This window comes from Suricata suricatta, chromosome 3, assembly GCF_006229205.1.
Source record: "Suricata suricatta isolate VVHF042 chromosome 3, meerkat_22Aug2017_6uvM2_HiC, whole genome shotgun sequence".
Lineage (NCBI taxonomy): Eukaryota > Metazoa > Chordata > Mammalia > Carnivora > Herpestidae > Suricata > Suricata suricatta.
Window position 1 is genome coordinate 52,389,194 of NC_043702.1, and position 27,370 is coordinate 52,416,563.

At 39.6% G+C, this 27,370-nt stretch overlaps 1 protein-coding gene across 1 annotated transcript in view; it reads left to right on the forward strand.

Annotated features, from left to right (window-relative positions):
• The window catches only part of TTN (titin), a 269,934-nt gene that overhangs the window by 33,014 nt on the left and 209,550 nt on the right, over window positions 1-27,370 (forward strand). The window contains exons 29-45 of the mRNA XM_029934316.1: window positions 18-299; window positions 831-1,097; window positions 1,198-1,470; window positions 1,625-1,888; window positions 1,978-2,238; window positions 3,867-4,127; window positions 4,663-4,926; window positions 5,020-5,280; window positions 5,394-5,654; window positions 6,073-6,333; window positions 6,829-6,970; window positions 7,059-7,224; window positions 8,329-8,560; window positions 10,283-10,567; window positions 10,796-10,921; window positions 15,774-15,962; window positions 21,353-21,409. Coding sequence (XP_029790176.1) covers window positions 18-299; window positions 831-1,097; window positions 1,198-1,470; window positions 1,625-1,888; window positions 1,978-2,238; window positions 3,867-4,127; window positions 4,663-4,926; window positions 5,020-5,280; window positions 5,394-5,654; window positions 6,073-6,333; window positions 6,829-6,970; window positions 7,059-7,224; window positions 8,329-8,560; window positions 10,283-10,567; window positions 10,796-10,921; window positions 15,774-15,962; window positions 21,353-21,409 — 3,852 coding nt within the window. The remainder of the gene's footprint in view (window positions 1-17; window positions 300-830; window positions 1,098-1,197; window positions 1,471-1,624; window positions 1,889-1,977; window positions 2,239-3,866; window positions 4,128-4,662; window positions 4,927-5,019; window positions 5,281-5,393; window positions 5,655-6,072; window positions 6,334-6,828; window positions 6,971-7,058; window positions 7,225-8,328; window positions 8,561-10,282; window positions 10,568-10,795; window positions 10,922-15,773; window positions 15,963-21,352; window positions 21,410-27,370) is intronic.

Sequence of the window (27,370 nt, forward strand, 5' to 3'; positions counted from 1 at the left end):
CCCCCCTTTTCTTATAGCCAAGCAATCGATCATTTTCACCCAAGAATTACAAGATGTGGTTGCTAAGGAAAAAGACACCATGGCAACCTTTGAATGTGAAACTTCAGAGCCATTTGTCAAAGTGAAATGGTACAAAGATGGTGTGGAGGTTCATACAGGAGATAAATACAGGATGCATTCTGACAGAAAGGTTCACTTCCTCTCCATACTGACAATTGACACGTCTGATGCTGAAGACTACAGCTGTGTACTTGTGGAAGATGAAAACGTAAAAACAACGGCGAAACTTATCGTCGAAGGTAGTAAATAATATCACTCTTTATTAAGTTCTAAAGTCACCCTTAGTATGTGACAAAATTAGCTTTGCAATTTTCCTTTTATAAAAAGAACTATGTGGGAGTTGAATATAACCTCCATAGCAAGATTCCTGCATGTATATCACTAATTGAGATGATTGACAATTTGGATTTTTATTTTTTATTTTTTTTCCAAAATGAAAAGTTTATTTCAAAATTATTGGATGGCATGACATGACATTCTTCTCTCATGTTAATGACAATTTGGATTTTTAAAAATCAAGGTTATTTTGATACATTGTTTTTAAATTTTTATATTGAAATAAAGTTCTGTATTTTAAAAAGATTTTTTAAGTAATATAAGTTCTTTTCATTGAAAACATATTGCTCAGTTTATCAGCAGGTAGACATTAAGACTATTCCTGAGAGCATGGGGGATTTAAGAGACTTTAAGAGATACAGGAATTTTTTCTACCCTAAGTCTAGATGTGTAACTCTCAAGAAAAATTAACTTCTCTTTATCTTATGCCTCAGGTGCAGTTGTTGAGTTTGTGAAGGAACTTCAGGATATAGAAGTTCCAGAATCATTTTCAGGAGAGTTAGAGTGCATTATATCCCCAGAAAATATAGAAGGCAAATGGTATCATAATGGTATGGAGCTGAAATCCAATGGTAAATACACAATTACATCTCGCCGTGGACGTCAGAACCTCACAGTTAAGGATGTGACCAAAGAAGACCAGGGAGAATACAGCTTTGTTGTCGATGGGAAAAAGACAACTTGTAAACTAAAGATGAAACGTAAGTCGGCCTGTTCCTTTTGGCCCGCAGTGAATATCATTATGGCTTATTGATAAAAAAAAATGATCTTAACTTTCATTTTTCTCCCCATATTTCACAGCCCGCCCCATTGCTATCCTACAAGGACTTAGTGATCAAAAAGTCTGTGAAGGTGACATTGTTCAGCTTGAAGTTAAGCTCTCCTTAGAGAATGTGGAAGGCATCTGGATGAAAGATGGCCAGGAAGTACAGCCCAGTGACAGGGTTCACATTGTGATAGACAAACAATCACATATGCTGCTTATTGAAGACATGACTATGGAGGATGCTGGAAATTATTCCTTCACCATTCCATCCCTTGGACTGTCAACCAGTGGGCATGTCTCTGTCTACAGTGAGTGCAACACATATTTTTTATGCATATTTTTAAGTGAGGTAGAAAACTTTAATTAGCAGGCATTTAAAACAAAATTCACATTAATCAATCTGTGTGTGTGTGTGTGTGTGTGTGTGTGTGTGTGTGTGTGTGTGTCTGTGTGGTTTTGCAGGTGTTGACGTGATAACCCCTCTAAAGGATGTTAATGTGATTGAGGGTACCAAGGCTGTGCTTGAATGCAAGGTCTCAGTCCCTGATGTGACTTCTGTTAAATGGTACTTAAATGATGAACAAATCAAGCCTGATGATCGTGTACAAGCCATTGTCAAAGGCACTAAGCAGCGACTAGTGATTAACCGAACCCATGCTTCAGATGAAGGACCTTATAAGCTGATGGTTGGCAGAGTCGAAACCAGCTGTGATCTTTCTGTGGAAAGTAAGGATTCTTACATTTAAGTTATCATTGTTTTAAGCATTATTTTTCCAGTGTAACATTAACCAAGTGTTTCTTTTCTTTTTTCCCAGAAATTAAAATTATCAGAGGTCTTCGTGACCTTACCTGTACAGAAACCCAAAATGTGGTCCTAGAAGTTGAGCTATCCCACTCAGGAATTGATGTTTTGTGGAATTTTAAGGACAAAGAAATCAAACCCAGTTCCAAATATAAAATTGAAGCTCATGGCAAAATATATAAATTGACAGTTCTAAATATGATGAAAGATGATGAAGGAAAATATACATTTTTTGCTGGAGAAAATATGACATCTGGCAAACTTACTGTGGCAGGTTGGTACATTTATCATTTATAATCTGAGTTTTTGTGTGGGGTATTTGTTTCAATTCAAGAAATTGTGGCCCATTTCCTTCCAAATTCCCATCAGTTTCCTTCTTCCATGCCTCTACTTAAGCTGTTCTCGAAGCCAGAGTCCCCTCAACACTGTCCCCACCATGTGCTTCTGGGCAGACCCACCTCAAATGCCATCTTTTTGTGAAGCCTTCCATAATCTTCCCATTTGTGTAAGCCCTTACTCCTACAACCTCAGGATTATTTTGTGTGTGTGTCTTCCATGGCCTTTATCACATACCTGTCTCATTGCCCATTTCTTCTTCTCACACCAGAGTACAAGCTTTTCCAATCTGGAATTTTGCTTCTTTCCCATCTATGCCTCTTAACATATTGCACATGATAGGTGATCAATAAACATTTGCTGAACTGAGCTTTATTTAAACTCCCCTACTCTAAAGGTAGATTTCTTTTTTTTTATCACCCTTATTTCTTTAACTTTTGTTTCTTATTTCCCTTCCTACTTGTTTTATGAACCCAATGAACATTTTAAACTATAACTCAATGAATCTATATAGCACTTATGAAAGTGACCATTCTCATTCAGCAGAAATCATTAGCTTCAAAATGAAGAACCAAAAGCATAAATTAATTGCCAAGAAAAAATTAGAAATCATCATTCATTTGTTTGGTTCATCACAAGTTAATTACTAAAAAGTTGAGATATGACATCGAGATTAAATTGTGTAGTCCATATGGAAACTGTGTGTCCCACTCTGTACGACAGTTGCATGGATTATACTTTATTGCATTATAATATTTCCTCAGATACTTGACCACAAAAAAAACCACTTATGAAACAAAATTTTGGATCCGGCACTCTGACATGTTTAATATAAATTACATGTTTTTAAATGTGTGCAAACAAGAAACTATGAGCCCTTGTATGATTTCACTCAACATTTTTTAAGCTCTACCATAGGAAAGGACTGCTAGAAACACAGCACACAAAAACGAATGAGGCATGATATTTTTCTTGAGGAATTCACAATTTAGAGAGGGACAGGTACATCAGCATCTAACTTTCTGAAGGAGTAATTTTTTTTTGCCAGTGAATGATGACCATGGAGGCAAAGGGGAGAAGCTTCATAAAAGAGATTACATTTGTTAAAACAGTGATTTTTAGTACATAAGAATCCCTAATCTTATGGAAACATTTAAGACTGTACATTTTGTTAGCATATCTTTTCCCAATCAAATATTAGACACATTTTCAGGGAAAAAAATCCTTAGAAGACTAGAAGACTAGGTAGAATGCTTCTGAGAAAGGAATTGAGTTAGAGGCCATCCATGTGGTATGGTTCTTAGAATTCAGTATTAACTCATCAGTTGCTTTCCCTTTGCAAAACCTTCCTGATTCCAGTATTTTCCTTGGTTATCAGTCATGCATACTTAGAATAGGAGTTTCTGTAATACCTTCTCAATATGGGTAAAGATAATCCTATTAGACAGTTTACAATATTCAAAATCGTGTTTTAAAATTTGATATTTTACATTTAATCGTCCAAAGATTTCCTCTTTGTATAAGTATTTTTAAAGGACTCATACTTGTACTTCTCTTGTTCTGAAGGGGGGGCCATCTCCAAGCCACTCACCGATCAGACTGTGGCTGAGTCACAGGAAGCTGTGTTTGAATGTGAAGTTGCCAACCCAGATGCTGAAGGAGAATGGCTGAAGGATGGCAAACACCTACCGCTAAGTAACAACATCAGAAGTGAATCAGATGACCACAAACGGAGACTTATCATTGCTGCCAGCAAATTGGATGACATGGGAGAATACACCTACAAGGTGGCCACCTCCAAAACCTCTGCCAAACTCAAAGTTGAAGGTCAGTGTTACAATAATAGATTTATCCATTCCACATTCTATTTCATTCTTGATGGTTATCATTTTAAAAGTCAGTATAATTATTTTGGATGTCAAAAATCATGATCTCATAAAATCATTATAAACTCTTCAAAGTTTCTGAGCCATATACCACAGGGTGAAAAATTGCTTTTAAGATGTGTTTCTGTGAAGAAGCCATTTCTCATGTTCCGGCTTGGAGAGACAGCTTACTTAGACGCTCTCATTCCCCATCCCTCTTTTGCTCTCCTCCAGTCTATTGAGCTATTAGTATACAACCGTGCAAACTTTATCTCATTCAAGTATAGAAAAATCATTGCACAGTGTACATTTCAAACTGGATCCCAGGTTTTCCTAAATAATCTCGAGGTGTCTTTTAAAATAGAGGTGCTGCATAACCACAAAAATTTTGATAGCTCTTTTTTTGCAAGATGATCAGGTAATGATCTTATTCCAGGACTTCTTTTACTTGATGATACCATCTTTATTTACTAAACCAATCATAAATTTGTCTCCAGCTGTCAAAATTAAGAAGACTCTGAAGAACCTCACGGTGACAGAGACACAGGATGCCGTTTTCACCGTGGAACTTACACACCCTAATGTAAAGGGCGTCCAGTGGATCAAAAATGGGGTTGTGCTGCAATCTAATGACAAATATGACATCTCAGTCAAAGGAACAGTTTACACTCTGAGGATTAAAAACTGTGCTGTTGTGGATGAATCCGTGTACGGCTTCAAGCTTGGAAAGCTAGGCGCCAGTGCCAGACTGCACGTTGAGAGTAAGTTGATTTAGCAACACTGTACAAGTAGCCAGTTAATGGTAACCATGAAGTTAGCCCATATCCCTGAATTCTTTCAACTCTTCTCATTAGCTGTCAAGATCATTAAAAAGCCAAAAGATGTGACTGCCTTGGAAAATGCCACCGTTGCCTTCGAAGTTAGTGTTTCCCATGACACGGTTCCGGTAAAATGGTTCCACAAGAATGTGGAGATTAAGCCAAGTGACAAACACAGACTCGTCTCAGAAAGGAAGGTCCACAAACTGATGCTGCAGCATATTTCCCCCTCGGATGCTGGGGAATACACAGCCGTGGTGGGGCAGTTGGAATGCAAGGCTAAACTCTTTGTGGAGAGTAAGTGTTAGCTCCCTGTGGTGTTTCCCTAGATGGTCCCCATGGGTTCATTGTTTGGTTGGTGGATTTCATCCACTTTTTTTTTAACTGAAGTGCTCTTTGATTTTCCCAAGCATTGCATATTACAAAAACCATGAAAAGCATCGAGGTGCCGGAGACGAAAAATGCCTCCTTTGAGTGTGAGGTGTCCCACTTCAATGTCCCTTCCATGTGGCTGAAGAACGGCGTGGAGATTGAGATGAGTGAGAAGTTCAAGATAGTCGTGCAAGGGAAACTCCACCAGCTGATCATCATGAACACCAGCACAGAGGACTCCGCAGAATACACCTTTGTCTGTGGCAATGACCAAGTCAGCGCCACCCTGAAAGTGACCCGTAAGTACACACATGAAAAAAGCTATATAAAACATTCAGGAAAGGAAACTCCCGGTTGTTCCATATTCTACACCCTTCCTTCCTGAGCAGTTAATCCCCTCAAAAATCCTTGATTGACCTATCTACTGGGTGTTCACACTGAGTTAGGCACTAGTATCTCTACCTGTTTTAAATTTTTTGTTTAAAGTAGCCTGGAAAGGCTACCGATAAAGATGCTCTAGTGTCTATCACTAGCTCTTTCTGCTCGGCATTGTCCTGTTATAGAGGGGTACCTGGAAGGTATCATAGCTCATATCCCTGGACCATAATCACCTCAGCAGATGTACTAAACACATCCCTAGTTTTCACTCTGTGCTTGTTATAACTCACATCATACTGATACAAAGCCTCCTTGGGTGTATTTCCTTCCCCTTTGCAGCAATCATGATTACATCCATGCTGAAAGACATCAATGCTGAAGAAAAAGACACCATTACCTTTGAGGTAACGGTGAACTATGAAGGCATCTCGTACAAATGGTTAAAGAATGGTGTGGAAATCAGATCAACTGACAGGTGCCAGATGAGAACCAAAAAGCTCACGCACTCACTGAACATCAGGAATGTTCACTTTGGGGATGCGGCTGAGTACACCTTTGTGGCTGGAAAAGCTACATCAACAGCCACCCTTTATGTGGAAGGTATGGTTTCACAAACATCCAATCCATAAAATGTCAACACACTATGCAAAATGTTAATCAGTGCATTAATTCGTGAATGGAAAAATAAAATGTGGGTATCCATGAAAAATTGTTAGCAGTAAAAAGCAAGGGCTGATACATGCTACAACGTGGATGAACCTTATAAACTTTATGCCAAGGGAAAGAAGCCAGTCCCAAAGGACCACATACTGTATGATTCCATTTATAGGAAATGTCAGAATACACCAATCAGTAGAGACAGATTGGTGCCTAAATCTGAGGGCAGACAGTAGAAGGGGTCTGGAGGGTGATAGCTGAGGGGTGTATGGTTTCTTTTTGGGGTATGAGAATATTCTAACATTGATTAAGGTAATAGTTGCAGGACTCTGACTACACTGAAGGCCACTGAATCAAACACTTTAACGGGTAAATTGTATACTGTGTGAGTTATGTCATAAAGCTGTTAGGTTAATTTTTTTGCATGCTGTTTCCCAGCTCGCCATATAGAATTTAGGAAACACATTAAGGATATTAAGGTCCTTGAGAAGAAGCGAGCCGTGTTTGAATGTGAAGTTTCTGAACCTGACATCACTGTCCAGTGGATGAAAGATGGCCAAGAACTGCAGATTGTGGACAGGTCAGTTGTTTTGTTTTGCTACATTCCAGTAATTCCCAGTTTGCTTTGAGTCACTGTACATTAAACCTCAATTTCCATTTCATCACAGAATAAAGATACAGAAGGAGAAGTACGTCCACCGCCTGCTGATCCCATCCGCCCGCATGTCTGACGCCGGGCAGTACGCGGTGGTGGCAGGTGGCAACATGTCCACTGCCAACCTCTTTGTCGAGGGCAGAGACGTTCGCATCCGGAGTGTTAAAAAGTCGGTTCAGGTACTGTCTCCATGCTCGATCTGGGGAGGCATCCTCAGTGTCATGGAATCCGTAGTTCGGTATTTTAATTTTTTAACTTTAAAATTTTCTAAGCACAGTCTTCTAAAGAAGAAAACAGCTGATCCCCGCTGGCTTAGACTCTTAATCTGACATCAGTTTAGTCACAGTTTCCCCTCACTTAGGGAAATGGTGTGTCCTTAGCAGCTGTCTAGATACTTTAATTAAAGCAGCTGTGGAAACTTCACTGTCTAATAAATGGCCACCTGCCAAGCTGCACAAACCAGAAAAGAACTGAAATTTAAGTTGTGCTGTTCACACAGCCACTGGAACTCAGGGAATTGAGAACAGGTTGACATTTCCTCAGAAGCCTTCTGTTATGGAGGGACAGGTATGTAGGGACTTGGCCAGGAACACTTCCTCTGAGGTCCAAGAGGAAGAGCAGTTTGAGCAAACCTGGATTTCTATCAAGGATGCTGAGTCAGACACCTTTGCTCTCCACCACTTGTGCAGAGCTCAGTCTCATGAGGGCATCCTCTCAGATGATGTAAGGAGATAACATGGTAAGAGAAGTATCATTAGAGTTCGGATTTATCATATTGCTCATATAAGAAGAACCAGGCCATTCAGGCCACCTGATTACATCTTCTATCCTTTATTGTCTGATTCTGAACCTTGATTTCCTCATTTTTAAAAATGAGGATCATAGTTTCTACCTACCCCAGGAGGTTATTGTTCCTACCACACAAAATCAAGTTGAGTAGTAACTTAGAAGAGCTTTGTCAAAAATAAAAAGCCCACAGATATAAAGTGCCATTATTTCTGTTATTATTAGTTTAGAAGCAAACATGTAAGGATTCAAACCTGGTCTCTTTGTGGTCAGTGTCTCTCCTCAATGCAAGTAGAAGCATGCTTCTCTACAGAAGAAGTTAGGGCACCAACCGTCCAAAGATATGCAGGACAAATCAGAATGTGACATAACCAGTCGGCTCTTTATATTATAATGGATAAGGTTGGCGTTCTCTGGAAACAAGCAGTTTTAGAAACAGGTCAAAACAGAAAGGAAACCTGGGCTTCAATTCTCTTTTTATGTTGTTCCATCAAAAGGTTATTGAGAAACAACGTGCTGTTGTTGAGTTTGAGGTCAACGAAGATGACGTGGATGCCCACTGGTATAAAGATGGCATTGAAATCAATTTCCAAATTCAAGAACGATACCAGTATGTGGTGGAGAGAAGAATCCACCGGATGTTTATTTCTGAGACCAAGCACAGCGATGCCGGAGAATACACCTTTGTGGCAGGGAGGAACAGGAGTTCGGTCACACTCTATGTCAATGGTAGGTAGAGATATTGACCTTTATTGTGAATCCATCGGGGGTAATCTTTCCCTTTAAGTTCCTGAAGTGCTAATAGTTTCTGGGAAACTTCTAGAGAAGCCATGGTACTTGTATGTTTGCAACTACATTTATTTTCACATCATCTCCTGGTAAAGGGACAGGACTATTAAAAAGACTGTAATGATGTCATTTCCAGAAAGTGCCTAATGGCTAGATCCTCATTTTATTGGTCACCACTATTGAATAGCCGCTGTATGTCAATTATAATAGACCCATGGTGGGTTTCTAGATACAGCAATCAGATTCAGCTGGTCGAGTTTTCTGCCCTCAGCCCTAAGTGCTGAAGTACTAGTAGACCTACCAATCCATAGGGGCATTTCATTTGGGAAAACCCAAAGGTCCTCTTTGAGGCCTCAGAGGGCCTAGACAGCCACAGGTAATGTGGAGCGAGGTTTTCTCTGGTCCAAGCCCTAGGACCATGGGCTCTTTCTTTTAAGGGAAATGCCACATGCTACCAGATGCTCAGAGGAATGCCATTAAACCATTCACTTTCTTCATTAGAAACCTTAGAACTGAATTTGAGACTGACCTGGAAATGAGACTAGCCTAAGTAGAGAAAATGGACCATCCATCTCTATTTTAATATTGAGTCATCTCTGTCTGAACAAATACCCCTGAAACAGATGAAAGAACTCTAGGAATAATCTCAAGTTAACAAAATGAACCATATTGCCAACATTCCCTCAGTCCCTGAGAGACCAAATGATCATGGTATCCAGTTCTTATGATTTCCCTATTAGTGGTGGGTAGACTGAGGCACAGAGAAGTAAAGATCAGAAACCAGCCTCACAGAAGTCTTTTCTCCCCATTTCTGTGTTCAGTGAACTAACCACTTCTCCTCATGCGTCACAACACAGACAAAATGCTTTAATTAGCATAGCAGGAAAGTGAGTTTTTTCAATCTACCTAATTAGCTCTAACTAGATCTGGAATAACATGTATTCTTTCTTTCATAGTTACTGATTGTGCTTCACTGGCACCTGTATATAAAGAAATGACTATGACATATACGCAAATAGTTGCAAAACAAACAAACCAGAAAGAAATGAAGCACCTCACCACATGGTTTGTCTAAATGATGTAAAATTAGGTAGCACGTGGCAGTTCTCACATTCTTGTTTTTAATTGAGAGACAGAGAGAGAGAGAGAGAGAGAGAGAACAAGTAGGGGAGGGCAGAAATGAGGGTAAAAGAGGGTCCGAAGTGGGCTCTGTACTTATAGCATAGAGCCTGACGTGGGGCTCAAACTTACAACCTCAAGATCATGACCTGAGCTAAAGTCAGATGCTTAACTGACTAAACCACCCAGATGCCCCTGTTCTATCATTTTTTAGAGTACTGTCCATTGCTACACCCCCACCCAGACCCCAACACACTAAGGGGTGACCACCTTATGTTGACAAGTTCACTCTCAGCAGCACTCTGTCACCAAGCCTCAAATATCACAAGTACCCTTCTCAAGGTATTCTTTCTATTTGAGGACAAAATTCCAAATGTTTTCTTCCTTCCCAGCACAAAGAATGTTCTAATATTCCAAGGCAAGTAAAGCTATCATAATTCCAAAGATGTGTTTCTGGGCACTGGCCACAAACGAACACAGACTTACACTTGCTCTCCTGTGTTTTCATTTTTTCACAAGCCATTTGTTTTCATTTACTTCCAGCTCCAGAACCGCCCCAGATTCTGCAGGAGCTACAGCCTGTCACTGTGCAGTCTGGCAAGCCTGCTCGCTTCTGTGCTGTGATATCTGGCAGACCACAGCCCAAAATCTCCTGGTACAAGGAAGAGCAGCTGCTTTCCACTGGCTTCAAGTGCAAATTCCTTCACGATGGGCAAGAGTACACACTCTTGCTAATTGAAGCCTTCCCAGAGGATGCAGCTGTTTACACCTGTGAAGCCAAGAATGACTACGGAGTTGCCACCACTTCAGCTTCACTCTCCGTGGAAGGTAGAAAGGCCTTGCCGTCCTCTGCCTAAAAGAAAACCTAAGAAACCCTCTTCTGCACCTTGTCCCACTGCATTTATGAATACGATTTGGAGCTCATACGAGCGGATTGTTGCCCAGCTTTTAGAAAGTGCCCTGTTGCCAAATGAATTAAGATAAATCAGCATGCTCCATTCTCTGTGAGGTCTGTAGGTGACTTAATCCTGACAAATCTTGTGTCCCTTTCTTTAGTTCCAGAAGTTGTGTCTCCAGATCAGGAAATGCCAGTTTATCCTCCTGCTATCATTACCCCACTTCAGGACACCGTCACTTCTGAGGGACAGCCAGCCCGTTTTCAATGCAGAGTTTCTGGAACAGGTGGGTTCATGAGCAAAGGTACCATTGCTAATACTTACACCGAATGATCTGAGGAAAGCTTTCTCACCTTTTCTTCCATCACAGACCCCTCCCAGGCATAATTTGACTCTTAATGGAAACCTTGCATAAGACTTAACTTGAATTACTGAACTAAGGGATAGACCATGTTTACCGCTACTGAACTGTAGCATCAAAAGTAGGGGCATTATAATCAGAGAGGTTGGATTTGAATTATGGCTCCACTGTATGGCCACATATGATTTCTCTGGTTCTCTTTCCCTCATGAATAAAGTAAGAATAGTATTGCATTTAATCTTAGAACATACATTTCATGAGGGCAGGAATTCTGTCTTAGCACCTAAAACCTAAAAAGGCAGTGGCCACTAGAAGGTAAGATCCTTGGGAGCAAGGGTGGGTCCTTGTCCTAGAATAGCTTCATATATAGTAGAGACTCAATACACAATTGTTAACTGGACAAAAGAATGATTATCAAATGACTAATACCAATCAGGATCGTGTCAGATAACATACACCATCGCATAGCACAGTATTCATCGTACAGTAGCCCTCAGTCTGTTGGCTGTATGCTCTTTAGTTGGAGCATGCTCCCCAAACACCCACAGCCCCTTCCCCCAGCCTCGGAAGTCTGCTGGTAAGATGAGACAAAAATATTTGCAGCTGTTTCAAGCCAAGTATGATTGTAAATTTCTCTCAAGTAGGGAAGAAGTAAATCAGCTTTATCCCAAATGAAGATCACTCTCCTATTCTTGGTCTTTATATATGACCACCAAAGGGAAATTCTAATAGCTTAGGCTTCTCATAGCACTCCTAGTTAAGTTGTGGGTTTATTTTTATGCTTCTTCCATTGGTTTATGGCCCAATCTCTGCATTGCCATGAGCCATTTTCCTAAACAAGTCAGTATTTCATTTGGCCTTTTAAGACCTGATGATTTGCCCCTCTGAGGTGAAGAGGATGATCTAGAAACCAAATGGACCTGTTGGTTTTATGAGCAGAATTAAAAGATATTATGTAGGTAAAGCACCTACAGGCAGGGCTGGCAAGTGACTGCTGCTCAATACATTAATTTTATTTTTGCTATCGAGGGGAATTATATAGTCATAAAAGTCTGGTAGTGGGCAACCAAAATGGAGAAATACCACAGACTTTGTGAGTTTCAAAGCAGAGTTTGAGAAATACTAAATTTCAAGAAATAAGGACTGATTTGATAATATCCCAGTAACACAGTAAAGAAAATGCATTTTAATATCAAATTCATTAAAGCCACACTAAATAATTTGTCCTTTCATTGAATTTTTAGAGGAAAAATTTCAAATCAATATATATATGGATTGTCTAAAGCAGTAGTCTTTATATAGTACTCTTTAGTTTATAAATAACATTATAGTTTTGCCTTTAAGGCATTGAAACAATACATTTGAAGCCTCTTACAAGACTCCAATTGGGGGGCGCCTGGGTGCCTCAGCTGGTTGGGCATCTCACTCTTGGTTTCTGCTCAGGTCATGATCCCAGGGTTGTGGGATCAAGCCCGTGTGAGGCTCTGTGCCGAGAATGAAGCCTGCTTAAGAGTCTCTATCTCCCTCTGCCTTTCTCCCCTACTCACACACATGCTCTCTACCTCTCCAAAGGAAAAACAAATAAATAGATAATTTAAAAAAAAAGATTCCAGTTGGGTAGAAAGAGAAAAATATCTATTCTATATGACTGCCATCTTTAAATGTTTAAATGGATATTATAAATTTATGGATTACTAACTCTTAATGTCTGGTACTATTTATACACATACAGAGATTTGAGTATCCTCTTGCAAACATATTTTCTATATGGCAAAAATTAAGTTTGTTAAGTAAAATGCCCTTTTAAAAGCTTATCAGATCGTAAAGGTTGATGCCCCTGGGGCTAAAAATATTTACATAGTTTTCTCTGACCAAGTCTTACCCTAGGAAAGTAAACTCATCCCTGCCTTCTACAAACCTGAAAAAATTATGAGTCTTCAGAAACCTTAGTCACATGTTTTTGGAACTCAGTACTTACTGAAGCTTGGAACTTGACCTTGAGCAATCCGGTGGTGCTTTTATGAGAAAGCATTGCCTACTGACGGTCTCTAGTGCCACCTGCTGGTGGAAAAGCAATTTGTAAAAGCAGGATTTTAAAACGTAATAAAGCTACATTTTCTATGAATGTTTATTCTACAGATAATGAGTATCATCTGAAGGCTTACTGAACAACAGTTAGCTAAATAAAATGATAAATAACTAGTCTAGTACTAATGGATTCCTGTTGTTCATTCAAGTAACTCTTCAGTTTTGTTTGACTGACGTGTGTGTTTCTGCTATTGAAACATTACACTAGCTGCTAGAGATGCCAGGACCTGGCTTTTGCCTTCATGGGGCTCAGTGTGTAAGTGGGGAGACATATGCACACAACTAGATCCCAAGGTTGTCAGTGATGTAACAGCCCAAGTACTCAGTACTGCCTGTTTGCAACGCGGGCAGAGATGCACGGATTGGGCATTGAAAAATCAACAGGATCCTTGAACACAGTGGTGTTCCCGGCAGAGAACGACATTTACAAAGTCATAAAAGCTTGCAAGGGTACTTCATGTGCTGGAAACGACAAGTGGTTTACGTAGAGTTGGAAAGTGATGTGATAAGTGGATGAGAGGCCAGGAAAGAAGGCAAGGGCCAGGGACTAAGGGTTTGCTCTTCTATGCTGAGGATTTTAGATTTTACCTTGTTTGCACAAGAGCAGCTGAAGGATTTTTAAATTCCCCGGGTAACATGATTTACTTTTTAAAGACCCTACTGTGGTAGTAAAAAGAGGAATGATCAGATGTGGGAGGTGAGACCAGGTGAGAACCAAAGGAGAGGCCATCCTAATAGGGTTGGAAGGTGCTAACAAGGCCCTCAACTAGGGGAGTCAGGAGAAACAAGGGTGTATAATGAATTCAAGAGGTGGAATGAACAGAATTTAGAGACCAAATACAATAGAGTAGTAGAATGGGGAGCAGGGTAAGTGAGGTGGCCTCACAGAAGCCAAAAGAGGCCAGTGACTGACACAGAAAGGAGCAGCCCAGTCAGAAGCACCAAATCCAGTACCAAGAGAGGACTCACCTTTTAGCTCATTTATTGTTGGCAATGCACGCCTGTCCTAGGGCTTCCATCAGCTCATCTCTGCCAGGAGGAATACGCAGAGAACCTTACAAAGCGGCGGACCAAACTCTCCAATGTTCCATTTCCATTGAGGTTTAATAGACAAACTAAATAGTTACAGAATGATTGCTAAATTCCATGTGATGGTGGTGTCTCTTGTATCACATGGCCTTGACTTTTGGGAAACTATTAAAGACACTGCAGATCCCTTGTGAGGTTAAACATTCTTTCTATAATTACTGACTTGTAACAGTGGTTTATAAAGCCCCTTCCACATGTAAGCCATTTAGTTTGTTGCAAAGAATAGCTCATGAATTATTATGCGTCTCATTTTACAAATGAGAAGACTGGTCCAGAGAGATTAAATAGTGGGTCCAAGGTCACACAGCTGGTAAACTGTGGTATCAGAGTTCTAATTTCTACCTTACCTCGATACCTAAGGAAGTGATTTAAAAGGAGAACCCGGGGGCGCCTGGGTGGCTCAGTTGGTTGGGTGTCTGACTTCAGCTTAGGTCATGATCTCACACCTGGTGGGTTTAAGCCCCGCATGGGGCTCTGTGCTGACAGCTCAGAGCCTGGAGCCTGCCTCAGATTCTGTGTCTCCCTTTCGCTGCCCCTCCCCTGTTTCTCTTTCCTGTCTCTCTCTCTCTCAAAAATAAATAAACATTAAAAAAAATTTTTTTAAAGGAGAACCTATAGTTTGTAAATACTACACCATGGGCAGGAAGGAGGGGAACCTTTACAAGCCAATATTTGTGCTAAAATGCAAACAAACACTAGCTGATTAGACCATAAGAGAATCTTCCGTAAATGGTAATGAAATAAAGAAGTGGTATAGTGATCATACTCAGCTTCGGCTGTGGCTTTTAAAACAAATAACTAAATTTAAGTCCACTCTTACAGGGTTATTGTTTCAATGGAAATATAATATTTTTTAACATGCACATTACCTTAAACCATAACAATATAATATTATTTTATCTTTGCTGTTGGGTTATTTTCTATCATTTTAACATGATTCAACTGCTTATGTGAAAAGAGCTAGTTTTATTATTATTTATTATTACTCTTACTTTGAAAAAAGCCAAATATATCTAAGACGCCCAAATCCTATTAATCTCAGTTTTAACAATTATTTTTGCTGTGCTCAGACCTTCCAGTGCTTGCTGATTGGTAATGAAAATAGAGAAGTTTTTTCTTCGGCCTGTAGGGTACTGTTTTGGGGATATTGATTCTCTCAGCTCTCTTTTTGATTGATCTTTCTGCCCACCAGAAGTGCTGATTGTCCTCTTTTCCTGTCCTAGAAGGCAACGACAATCCTAGATCAAACCCAGTCTGATGACTGTACTGAGGACTGTCTTTTCCTCAGGGTCACTGACCATGTCAAAACCTTGTCCTGTGTCCACAGCATGACCTGCAAATAGTTAAAGAGAATAGAGTTAAAATTATAAAATTTCAAATATTACAATAAGTCTATAAGCTGGGTTTTTCTAGAATCATGTTTTTATTAAAGATGAAAAGAAAACCTCTAAGAGCAGATGTGGCGTGCCCAAAAGAGAAGTATAATGTTATTAAGATAAATATGGAATGTAGTCAGCAACATGATCAATACTGTGTTTGCAGGGAAAATTATCCACCACCTTTTGTGATTTAAATATCTTTTTGTTCTTTTGCGATGCAGATCTCAAAGTGTCTTGGTACGCCAGAGACAAGAAAATCAAGCCGTCTCGGTTCTTTAGAATGACTCAGTTTGAAGACACTTACCAACTGGAAATTGCCGAAGCTTTTCCAGAAGATGAAGGAACTTACACTTTTGTTGCTAATAATGCTGTTGGTCAAGTATCAAGCACAGCCACCCTGAGACTGGCAGGTACAGTAAACGACTTTAAGAGCCACATTTAAATATGGATCGAATCTCACGATGCCAGTAACAATCACTAAAGATTCCATGTAAACCATCATTGGCCCTACCACTCTTTTTTAATGTGACTAATCGTTTCCATGTTATATGCGGCATTCTTACTTTTATCCCATCTCGTTATGAATCACAAACCATCATTTTCTACTTTGCCCTGCTTTGTCTTCATAATGTTTTGTAATGTACTGCTCTCCTTGCCAGCTTTCATGCTTTCTAATCAGCATGTATCAGAATGGAGAGAAATATGCTAAAGAAATACGTAGGTAGATTTGTTTTCTCATTTAGCTAGGGTGAAAATTAAAAAAAATTTTTTTTTTTAATGTCAACATCACTCTCCCCCTATTGTCTTGACACAATTCTGACTTCACAGAAGCTTCCGAGGGTGATTTCGGGTCTGGACACCATCTAGATGCATTCATCATCATTCAAAGAATGCCTTCAGGTTAAGTGGCCCAGTCCGAGGATGGTTTAGCATTTCTGATATTGGGGCTTTTAAATTGCAATCAGAAACACTTCCCTGGTAGTGGGTTGAACTTTGATTCAAAACAAGATGATAATATTTTTATACAGTCAGACTGTTTTTTTGCTGAGCTAATTTAGTATGTATATTCTTAACTATATACAAATACATAAGGATTATGGGCAACTTTGGTTTTTCCCTTAATTTTAAACACTATAATAATCAGATATTTTCTTAATAACCAATGTAAAGTGGTTTACAAAATAGAAAATCTGATTTAATAACCAGAGGGGGAAAAATAAAGTGGAAAACAAGAATACCTAAACTAAATTGTGTACGTCACTACTGCCTTCACAAGCAATACAGTGAGGTTTCTGAGACTATTTATGTCTCTGATTGTTTGTCTGGAAAATGGAAGTGAACACGGATGATTTGGCACCAATAGTGGCATACGTTGACAAGGCTTCTAGTCCACCCTGAAAATTTGCGACAGATCTGTAGGCTACTCCAAATGAGTTCTGGTTTCAGTGCAGGGTAAGGCATTAAAGGTTGGCATGCTTCTTTTCAGGATTTAGCAAATTTGGAGAAGTTACATCAAACTCCCAATGGCATGTCTCTTCGTCAGTTTCATTTAAGAAGGACTCCCTTGGCCAAAAGCCCATCTTCATCCAGCCTCTATCAAGCCTCAGGGTGCACAGCGGGGAGACAGTCAGATTTCATGCAAGGGTTTTTGGCATTCCAAAGCCAGAAATCCAGTGGTTTCATAACCAGCAGCCAATTCTACCAACAAAAGATGTAGTTTTCCATTTTGAGGAGTCCACAGGCATGGCTTTAATGCTTATAGTCGATGCTTACTCAGAGCATGCTGGGCAGTACTCTTGCAAAGCCGCCAATAGTGCTGGGGAAGCCTCTTGTGCAGCTACACTCACAGTGACTCCAAAAGGTAAAGCCCATGTTGCTTTAAAGACTTGGACTTGCTTCCTACCCCCTACTCCCACTCTTACTAATGAGAGTCTCTGCTGTCTGTCTCATTGCATATTGTGGTCAGTCAGTCATTTACTAATAATGTAACACCCACCAAGTCCTCCTTAATTCTCAGTTATGGGTTAACCTATGCAATTTAAGTCTCACTGAAGTGTATATGCTGTGTATTACACTAGTAAGTGTTTTTTAAGGCATCAGTTTTGCCTGATGTTTTCACTTTTCTAAACAACATCTTGTGGTTGGGTCATTCATGATCCATTTGCTGTATGTTGTTTATATAGTATATGGAAGAAGAAGGACAAATGGTATCCCAGGGCAGGGGCGGGGGGAGGGGGGACACTATATCACCTTGGTTAGCTGCAGTGACAACAGAAGGAAGGACCAGATAGAGTACGGCGTCCGCATGAGCCTTCACCATCCATTCATCACTGGATCACTGGGAAGGAACTTCCTTTTGAGTGATCTGACGTCCTAGAGCATACTGCGTTTGGCATGCTGCTTCCAAATCACAATGACATCTTTCATCTTCATCTTCCATGCCATTTTATGTTACTAACCTAACCAAGTGACAAAGCTTAGACCTTAATATTCTTTTCTTTTTCTTGTCACTTGATTATACAGTGCAAGCCCTAGCTAGGCAGAGTTCTGGGAAAGATGTAAGAGAGTCCACCAAGTCCCAGGCAGTGGCAGAGTCCTCTTTCACAAAGCAGGAGAGCAAACTATCCCAAAACGAAATTAAGTCGTTTCAAGGATCATCATATGAATATGAATCACAGGTTTTTGAAAGTATATCTCAAAGTTCCATCCACACAGTGGCATCGGTTCAAAATGTAGAGTTGTGCCACACTGCGTCCCTTTCACAAATTGCAGAAGGCACTGAGTTATCTGGGAACTATGCTGAAGAGGCAGTGGGTGAGGCACCAAAGATTCTCCTGCAGCTTCAGGACCTCTCTGTAAAGTGCGGCGACACTGCTCAATTCCTCTGTGTTTTACAAGATGAATCCTCTGTTGATGTAACCTGGACTCATGAAGGTGTAAAGATAGAGGACTCTGAAAGAGTGAAGCAGTCACAACATGGAAATGTTCAGTTTCTTATCATATGTAATGTTCAGCTGGCCGACCAAGGATTGTACAGCTGCACTGTACACAACGAGTATGGAGAGAAGACAACGTCAGCAGTACTAAGCATAGAAGGTGCTTATTTGGTTTTTAGCTCTGACTTGCTTCATTTCATCTCCATTGCTTTATGCAGCTTTTCTGCCATGCAAATTGGATCAATGAATATATTAATTAAAACATCTCTAACTTAGCACTCTATTCGTCAAAGACTTATGAAAGTCAGCCAACTTATTGGCCAAACTTGTGATGAACTTTTTAAATTTCCAGTCTAGGTTCAAGGAAGTGTAACTTTCAAATCTCATTTCAGAAGGTTGCGGCTTATTTCACATGGACCGCTTTTTTTAGTATTTACCAGATATGCCACCTACGAGGTACACTGAGGAAGGTCAAGCTGTTACAGTTCATCAAGTATTGATTATTTATTGTTGTGCCTGATACTGTGCCAGGTTTAAGTTTAATTATTTTAATATTAGGAGGCTCAAAAGTTCTAATTTGCCCTTTGCACATCTGGAAGTTCTACATGTTTATAAGGAGGTTATGAAAATAGCAGATTGGGCACTGACAATGATAGGGCTCTGTCTGGACCGAAATTAGGTGTCTATAGCCATTTCTTAATAGATGCTGCTGCTTTGCAGTCACAGATCTTCCTGGAATTGTAGAACAATCTCATGGCAAGATTATGATCTTTGTTGTTATCTTGCTTGATTTGCCACCATGTCTGGAAAGGCATGAAGAAATTTGTCTTGGAAAAGATAAGTTTTTCCTTTTATCCATGAACTTCCTCTTAGATGCTAATCAAACAGGAAAGTTATTCTTCAGGTGGTAGAATCCTATGCTGTTTGTCCGCAGGCAAAGAGTCTTTACTGAGTTCCATGGAAGGAAGCTGATGGAAGAGGTTCTGGCATCTCCAGGCGTCCCTGGAGAGCTGTGGCCTCAAGATCTTTCCTGACCTGTCCATACTATTCCTGAGACGTTAGAGATGAGCAGGGGGTAGTACAGGGCTATATGTCAGCCATCTTGGATCTGAATATTGAAACAGGCTCATACATCATTTAATAATCCGTAATCCTCATTTGCCCAAAGGAGTCCTTTTTATTTCTTAGTCTGACATTTTGTTCTATAGCGATTTCTGGTAATATCTTCATAGGCTTCAAAGGGAATAGCTCAAGAACTGAGATCTAGTTATGCAAATTAGATGGAAAATTCCACCATCCAGAGAGTTGACCCTCAATTTCACCATAGCTGCTGGCTAGCAGAGTAATCACACAGAGTGATTATTTATCTGGAAGTGACACGATGACAACTATGACAGTTTCTGCAGCCATGTAATTGAGAATTGGCTGTGTTGTGGAGGTAGGAAAAATATAGGTCTTTCGATTCATTTCCTAAGGAACCTCGGGCCATGGTACATGCTTGATCACATGGCCAGAGTGGATTTGAGCTGGACATTTTTACCACAGGGTTTCCAGTTCACTCAGTTCTAATTGATTATATCATTACAGTGTTCTTGGAACGTGAGCACTTTTCCCCTGGAAAGTCCAGACTGCTTCATTTGTACTTAAGTGAAAAGATAAGCTACTTTAAGTGTTTAAAGAATGAAGGATCAGGCACAGTTATCTAATTATCAAACATAAGACCAATCTTTATATGTTCCTCTTTTACTTTGGCCTCATAGCTTTACGTAGACAGCATAGTTATCCACGACGGTCAAGTAGAAAGGTAAAAGAACCCTGTAAGTCTGTTTGAGCGGAGTTCTTCGGTACGCAGTAAGCATAGATATGTCATATACTGGTTTGGGGACTAACATGCTGCTTTCCTTCTCATCCTAATGACACGTCACCTTCTCTAAATTCAGCGTGTGTCTTACTCTTACAAACACAGCTAATTTATTCCTTTTCCTAACTTTATTCTTACCTAGCAAACGAATCGCAAACCAGAACAGTTACAAAAATTGCCCTTGGTTCAGACACTAAACGTTTTAAAACACACAAAGAGTCACAAATTAAAACAACCCATGAAGTAAAGAGAGAATCATCAAAGAAAACAGCAAGTTTGTCATTCACTTCATGCCAAAGCCCCCAAGGAGCGGAAGAGCCAGGGAGGCCCGCGTTCACACCCAGTGCCACACGGACGGACGGAAGAACGAGAGGCAGCCGGGCCATTCACCTTTCACGAGAAGCTGTCCAGGGATGATTGTGTCTGAAGCCTGTGCTTTTCCCTACATAATAAAACCTGTTTTGAGTTGAGGACTCTTTGTTTTGCTCCTTAATATGTAATCAGACTTTGTGTAGTCTCAAGTTTTAAAGGTGGTCTAAATGAAGGGTGTATTTACTAGCAAGAAACACTTAATTCTGCAGGAACACCTGAGAATAGCCTCAGCAAAAGGCGGCAAGTTAGAAAATGCATGTTCCTTCTCAATGTGATTCCATCTCTTAGCAAGTGTTCCATCAATAGGACTTTTTTTTTTAAAAAGAATATGCCTTTAGTTTTTGGATTGCTTTTTGGAATGCATGTACAGGCATGGGGAATTATGAAACTAAAAGTGGAACTTTCATAGAGAACCTAAAATAAATTTGTCTTAAAATCTTTCTGTCAACATTGTCATGTACTTTATCAGCTCATTGATTTGTCTGGCATGGAGTTTTTGGGTGTGTTTGGGGGACATAGTTTTCAGTTACCAGAATAAAGAAAAAAATTATATTTGTATGAATATATGAACTGAGGCAGAAAGTATGTCGGATTAATCATTAAAATCTCTTTATATGTTTTCCTATTTTAGCCCCAGAATCAATTTTGCACGGGAGGATCGAACAGGAGATTGAGGTGGAGATGAAAGGTATTGTCATATTGGATGTGAGATTTAAGTAGAAATTGCGAAGGATTAATAGAATCCTTGACCTGCCTACTTTCTCTTAGTAATATTGAGAAAAATGACATAGATGTACAAATATATCTCTTAGAGCATATATCACTATGTCGCATGCCTGGTTTAGAATGCCGATGGTTACATGCATTTCACAGTAATTTGTTTGATGGTAATTTAAAGTCTTATATTTAAAATTTATCAGCCATATTCAACTTCATGTTTGCAGCCATTTTCATAAGTGTGTATTAGAGAAAGTTGTCATCTTAATGCATGAAATCAATTAGTAGAAGTTTGTTTTCAAAATCACAGTGAGTTAAATTGAACAATAGGCAATCACCTAGCTGTCATTCTCAGAATGCAATGTCATGAATGAATTACGATGATTGAAATGCTACTTTATTTAGGATGTGGGAAAATGTTACATTCCCATTCTGGTTTACACTTCATGCACATACATCATTTTAACGTTGACCTGTCTCTTACACTGGCTTGCAGATAGCTGCCTTACGTGGTCCTTACTGCCTGCTTTTCTTTGCGTAACGTTGTGACCTTATGGCTGTATTAGTTCGAATAAACGCCTTCTCATTTTGTTTTAGCCAATTACGTACGGTTAAAGTTCTTGTAGATATTTTTTAAATAGTTGATGCTCAAATTTATAATAATTTAATCGAACAATCAAAAGGATCAGAAAGGGCGTTTATTCCACTCTCTGCAAGTCAGGTAAGATTTTCCTCTTAGCCACCAAATGAACAAAGATTTCCTGCTCTCAAAACAAACATGCACAGGAACATGTTATTTTGAAATGCATTTTTGCTTGTTCAAGAAGAAATTTCAACAGTTTGAAGAAAAGACCAGACAACGAACGATTTTCGTGTCAGAATCTTTTAAACAGAGCATGGTGTTGCGTTTATTCGAACAAATATGGTGAGTGAATTTTTTTTATGGATTTGTGAGAACTGTAGCATGCATTTTATTTTATTTCCTATTTTGCAATTTCATTTATTTTCAACTTTTTCAAATACGATGGAAAATAGTAAAATGCTTTATAATTTAATTTTTTTCAGAATTGTCCTCTGAGGGGGAATCTGAACATTCAGAAAGAGACACACGTGACGCCTTTTCAGATTCTGAAGACTTAGACCACAGCTCCATGGCTGCTAAACGATATGCAAGTAGAATATCATCTACGAGTTCCTGGCCCGAATATTTCAAGCCTTCTTTTACCCAAAAACTTGCATTTCAATATGTCTTAGAGGGCGAACCTGTTGTTTTCATGTGTAAACTAATTGCCTGTCCAACTCCAGAAATGACTTGGTTTCATAACAACCGACCTATCCCAGCAGGTCTTCGACGGGTTATAAAAACTGAGAGTGATTTACATCATCACTCTTCCAGCTTAGAGGTTAAAAATGTCCAGCACAGAGATTCTGGAAGTTATAGATTATTGGCAGTTAATAGTGAAGGGTCCACTGAGTCAACGGCCTCATTGCTTGTTATGCAAAAAGGGCAAGATGACAAATGTTTAGAATTTCTGAAAAGGGCAGAACAGACACATGAAAATATGGAGGCTGAAGGTGAAAGGGAAGAAGATAGGATAAAGGTGGGCCTGAGGTTTACAGGCTCTCCCTTTAACAAAAAACAGGATGTAGAACAAATGGGATTGATGCGAACTATACACTTTAAGACAGTAAGTCCGGGCAAGAAAACTGACTTTCTGTATGATGAAGAATATTTAGAAAGTAAGTGGCTTAATATAGGTGAAAGCTTCCTGGACAAAGAGACCAAAATGAAGTTGCAACGTTTACGGGAAGCTAGAAAAATCTTAATGGAGAAAAAGAAATTATCTCTTTCTGAAATGTCATCAGAAATCAGCTCAAGAACTCTGAGAAGTGAAGCTGGTGATAAAGACATTCTGTTCTCCAGAGAGGAGTTGGAAAGCAGGTCTGTATCCGATCTAGCCGAAAGTAGGGATAAAGTAGATCATTCAAGCGAGGGTATTGTCCCAAATCCACATGTCCTTTCTAATCAAATGGATCAAAAGGTAGCATCTGGAGAGCCATTCAGAAGCTTTCAAACTACTGTTGATGAAGAACTTCTCCAGACTGAAATAAGAATGAGCCAAGAGGCATTTCTAAGAGAAAATCTACAGAAAGACCATTTATATAGTCAGATTCTCATAAGTGAGGATACCCAAGCAAGAGAACCACTTGAAGAAATTATGACCAAAACTGAAATTGGACAGCCATCTAGATATATCACTGTTGTACATAAGAATGAGGAAATCTATGAGATTCCTGGAAAGGTGCCCCAAGTTATTATGCCACATACCAGTGAATCTTTTGGTGCAGTTATAAATATTGAAGAAAATGATGAACGAGATAGTGTGAGAATAAGAAGGGATAATCTGAGAGAATTACAGCACTCTACATACACAAAAGTTGATGAATTCAAATCTGAACAAGAAGAAAAAATCACACAATTTTATGAAAGTCCTTTCCAAAAACATCCACAACGTTGCCCACCTTCATTTCTTCAAGAAATTGAATCTCAAGAAGTTTATGAAGGGGACAGTTGTAAATTTGTGTGTCATTTTCAAGGATATCCTCCACCCATAGTGACGTGGTATAACAATGATATCCCAATCCCCCGGAATCGAGGTTATATCTCTCAGACCTCGGAAAACTATTCAATATTAACTTTTGCTTCTGCTCTTCCTCAAAATGAAGGTTCTGTTACCTGTGTGCTGTTTAACCAATATGGAACAGTAAAAACAACTGGCATACTTAAAGTGAAAACAAAACAAGGGCCTGGTGTTGAAGCACATAGAGTCCCAGCATTTCATGAGTACACGGATGAGGAAGAGGAGCTGGCATTGGTGTTTGACCAAACAAAAGGCATTCATTCGTCTTTGAGACCAAAGGGCCAAACAAATCTCCATGTGTTACACACTCACCTCCCATGTCCTCCCTCTGCAGATGTAGAATTGCTTTCCTTCCCTGTGGAAATTCAGATAACAGCAGCCACTCCTACCCCAGAACAGGATAAAGAGTCAAGAGAATCGTTTCACCCTGAGGAGCTGGGAGCTGAAGCAACACCTCAAGATGAGGCTTCTCAATCACCAAAACACAAATTTATATTTTCATCTGATATTACTAATGAGCCACCAAAAATGTTACAGGAAATGCCGAAGCGTATCAGATGTGGAGAAGGGGGGTCCATAATACTTGAATGTTTATTGTCTGGTGAGCCGAAGCCAGTCATAACATGGTTTCAAAATGGAGTCATGCTAAAACAGAACCAGAAGTTTCAGTTTGAAGAAGATCATTTTAGCCACAGATTATATATTAATGACCTCAATTCTCAAGATTCTGGAAGATATAAATGCATTGCTGAAAACAATTCAGGAACAGCTGAGAGTGTTTCAGATCTGACAGTGGAGCCTGACCCTCGCAGGGAATATAGTCAATTAGGAAATATTGGTGGAATTTATGCAACATATTCCAAAGACCAACAAATTCAGGGAGAATCTGTAACAGCGCATTTTTATGATTATCCACCTGGTCCTTTTATTCCCCCATCCAATATAAAAGAACATTCCGTAAGAGAATGTTTTCAAAGCTTTGAGACAACTAAACCAATAGACCAGAAAAGCCAGGTTCGTTGCACATATTCCAGAGAAAAACTACCTAGGTTTATGTGGAGTGCTTCTAGAGCCACAAAAATCAACAAGCCTGTCAGAGCCAAACTCATACAGTGTCAAGGTGTGGGGAAAGAGGGACGTGTAAGTGAAAAATCAAAGCTGTACCAAGCAGAAGGTACTGTTTATCCATTTGTCGAGGATATCAGTGAAGTTAAAAAAATTAGAAAAGAGGTAAAAAATGATTTCAGAAAACTTGAAGCAGAAAGGGAAGATGTGCAAGAATATGCCCAACGTGACTACTTGCCAAATATCTACTCCGAGAGAACTTCTGATAGTTATGGTACAAAAGATTCCTCTGTCGTGCCGGAAGAACCCCTGGGGGAAGAAAACTACTACCCAGGAAAAAAGGTAAAGCATAAAATCATTGCATTTGAAAAGTTACAACATGTAGAAAAAGGTGTTCTAGAAAAAAGACTTACCAGGAAATTTGTCAATCCTTCTCAAAGGAAGCGTGGTGACAGAGACTTTCCATTAAAGCCAAGAGATTCAAGATCAAGTAACCTGAATCCGGCAGAGACAATGTCTCCAAACACTGAACCAGATTCCTCTGACATTGTAATGAATTTAAAGCTCCTTTCTTCTCAAACTCTTAAGGAATTTGAAGTACGAGAGAGGGAACAACCAAAAGAAATGGGTCTCATAGATCAGACGGAACATGAAGCACCTATTACATTTGACTTAAAGCAATTCCACTCTCAAATGGAAAATGCTAATATAAAATTCCAAGCATTAGATGGCGGTCAACCAGACACGTATTTTAAAATCCAACCTCCTGCTTCTGAAATAGCTGATACTGAGAACATTGTATTTGATCTAAAGCAAATGTATTCTCATGTGAAGGAGTTTCAAGGGCAAGAAAGTAGGCAACAGGAAACACCTTATGAAGAAGACATTGCTGGCACTGAAACATTTCAATCCGAAACACAAAATACCTCTGAAAGTGTGCAGAATAACTTACTCACCAATCCAGAAATTTCTTCCAATCAAGGATTTTCGAATAGGACTATGATGGAGAAAAGTCATTTGGATGAAAATACCTTTTATTTGGAAAAATGTACTCAGGAACAAAAGTTAGAAATTTCACATACTGATATTTCTCTTAAATCCTTTTCTGAAGAAACCCACAGTGAATCATGGGCCTCACTTCAAACTTCGTCTCCTGATGTAGGAGAAATGGATATTTCTGAGAAAAAAAGTTCCCTAGAAAATGGAGAGAGAAGTTTCATTTTACATTTGAAAAAAGCAGCAAGCGAGGAAAAGCTTTCAGAGGTTCGTGAGGTGGAAGAACATACTTTGGAACCAGAGTCGGCCTCAGCTCAGAAGCAGGGTGTTGGGACACAGGGGTATGTCACTGGAATTTTGGGGGACCACGAAGGTGATGGTATTCACGAGGCAGCCACATGCCACAGGAAAGTCTCCTTGAGTCACTGTCCATTCTTGATGACTGAGGAACAGTGGAATCCAAAGGAACAAATGAGTGACAAAAGTGATGCCTTTGGAAAAGAAAAATGTTATGAAGAAGTTCAAGTTCAGAATGAAACTTCTTTCTCTGCTACTGAAGAAGGAAAGATAGAAACTTGTTTTTCTGAAAATCTTCCTAAATTGGCTGAAGCACATACAGCAGAAGTAACAGACTCTGAGACCTCCCTAACACAATATTTACTTGCTGCTGGAAAGCACCAAGTTCCTGACATGAAAGACACCAAACGTAAGGCCAAGCATGTTCAGAGTGAATCAATCACATCAATGGAGATTGAAGAAGTAACTTTCAGCACTGTATATGAATATTACAACCAACAACAGGAAACATTAGGTCGCCCATTTTCTCCCGAATCTGATATTTCAATTGATGTGGGAAGTACAAGCAGTGAAGAGATCTCTGAGTTAGATCAGTTTTATACCCCACCATCCTCTGTTGAACATTTTGAAACTCCAAAGTCTCCTGATTTATATTTTACTCCTTCAGATACAACTAAACAACGCTCAACAAACTCAGGAGGTGAGACTGTTGAAAGAACCACACCTTTAGAGGAAGCTGCCGAAAGGTACTCAACACCTTCTGAAGGCGAGGTAGTAGAGAGATATTCCACACCCCCAGGGGAGACACTAGAGAGATATTCCACACCCCCAGGGGAGACACTAGAGAGATATTCCACACCCCCAGGGGAGACACTAGAGAGATATTCCACACCCCCAGGGGAGACACTAGAGAGATATTCCACACCCCCAGG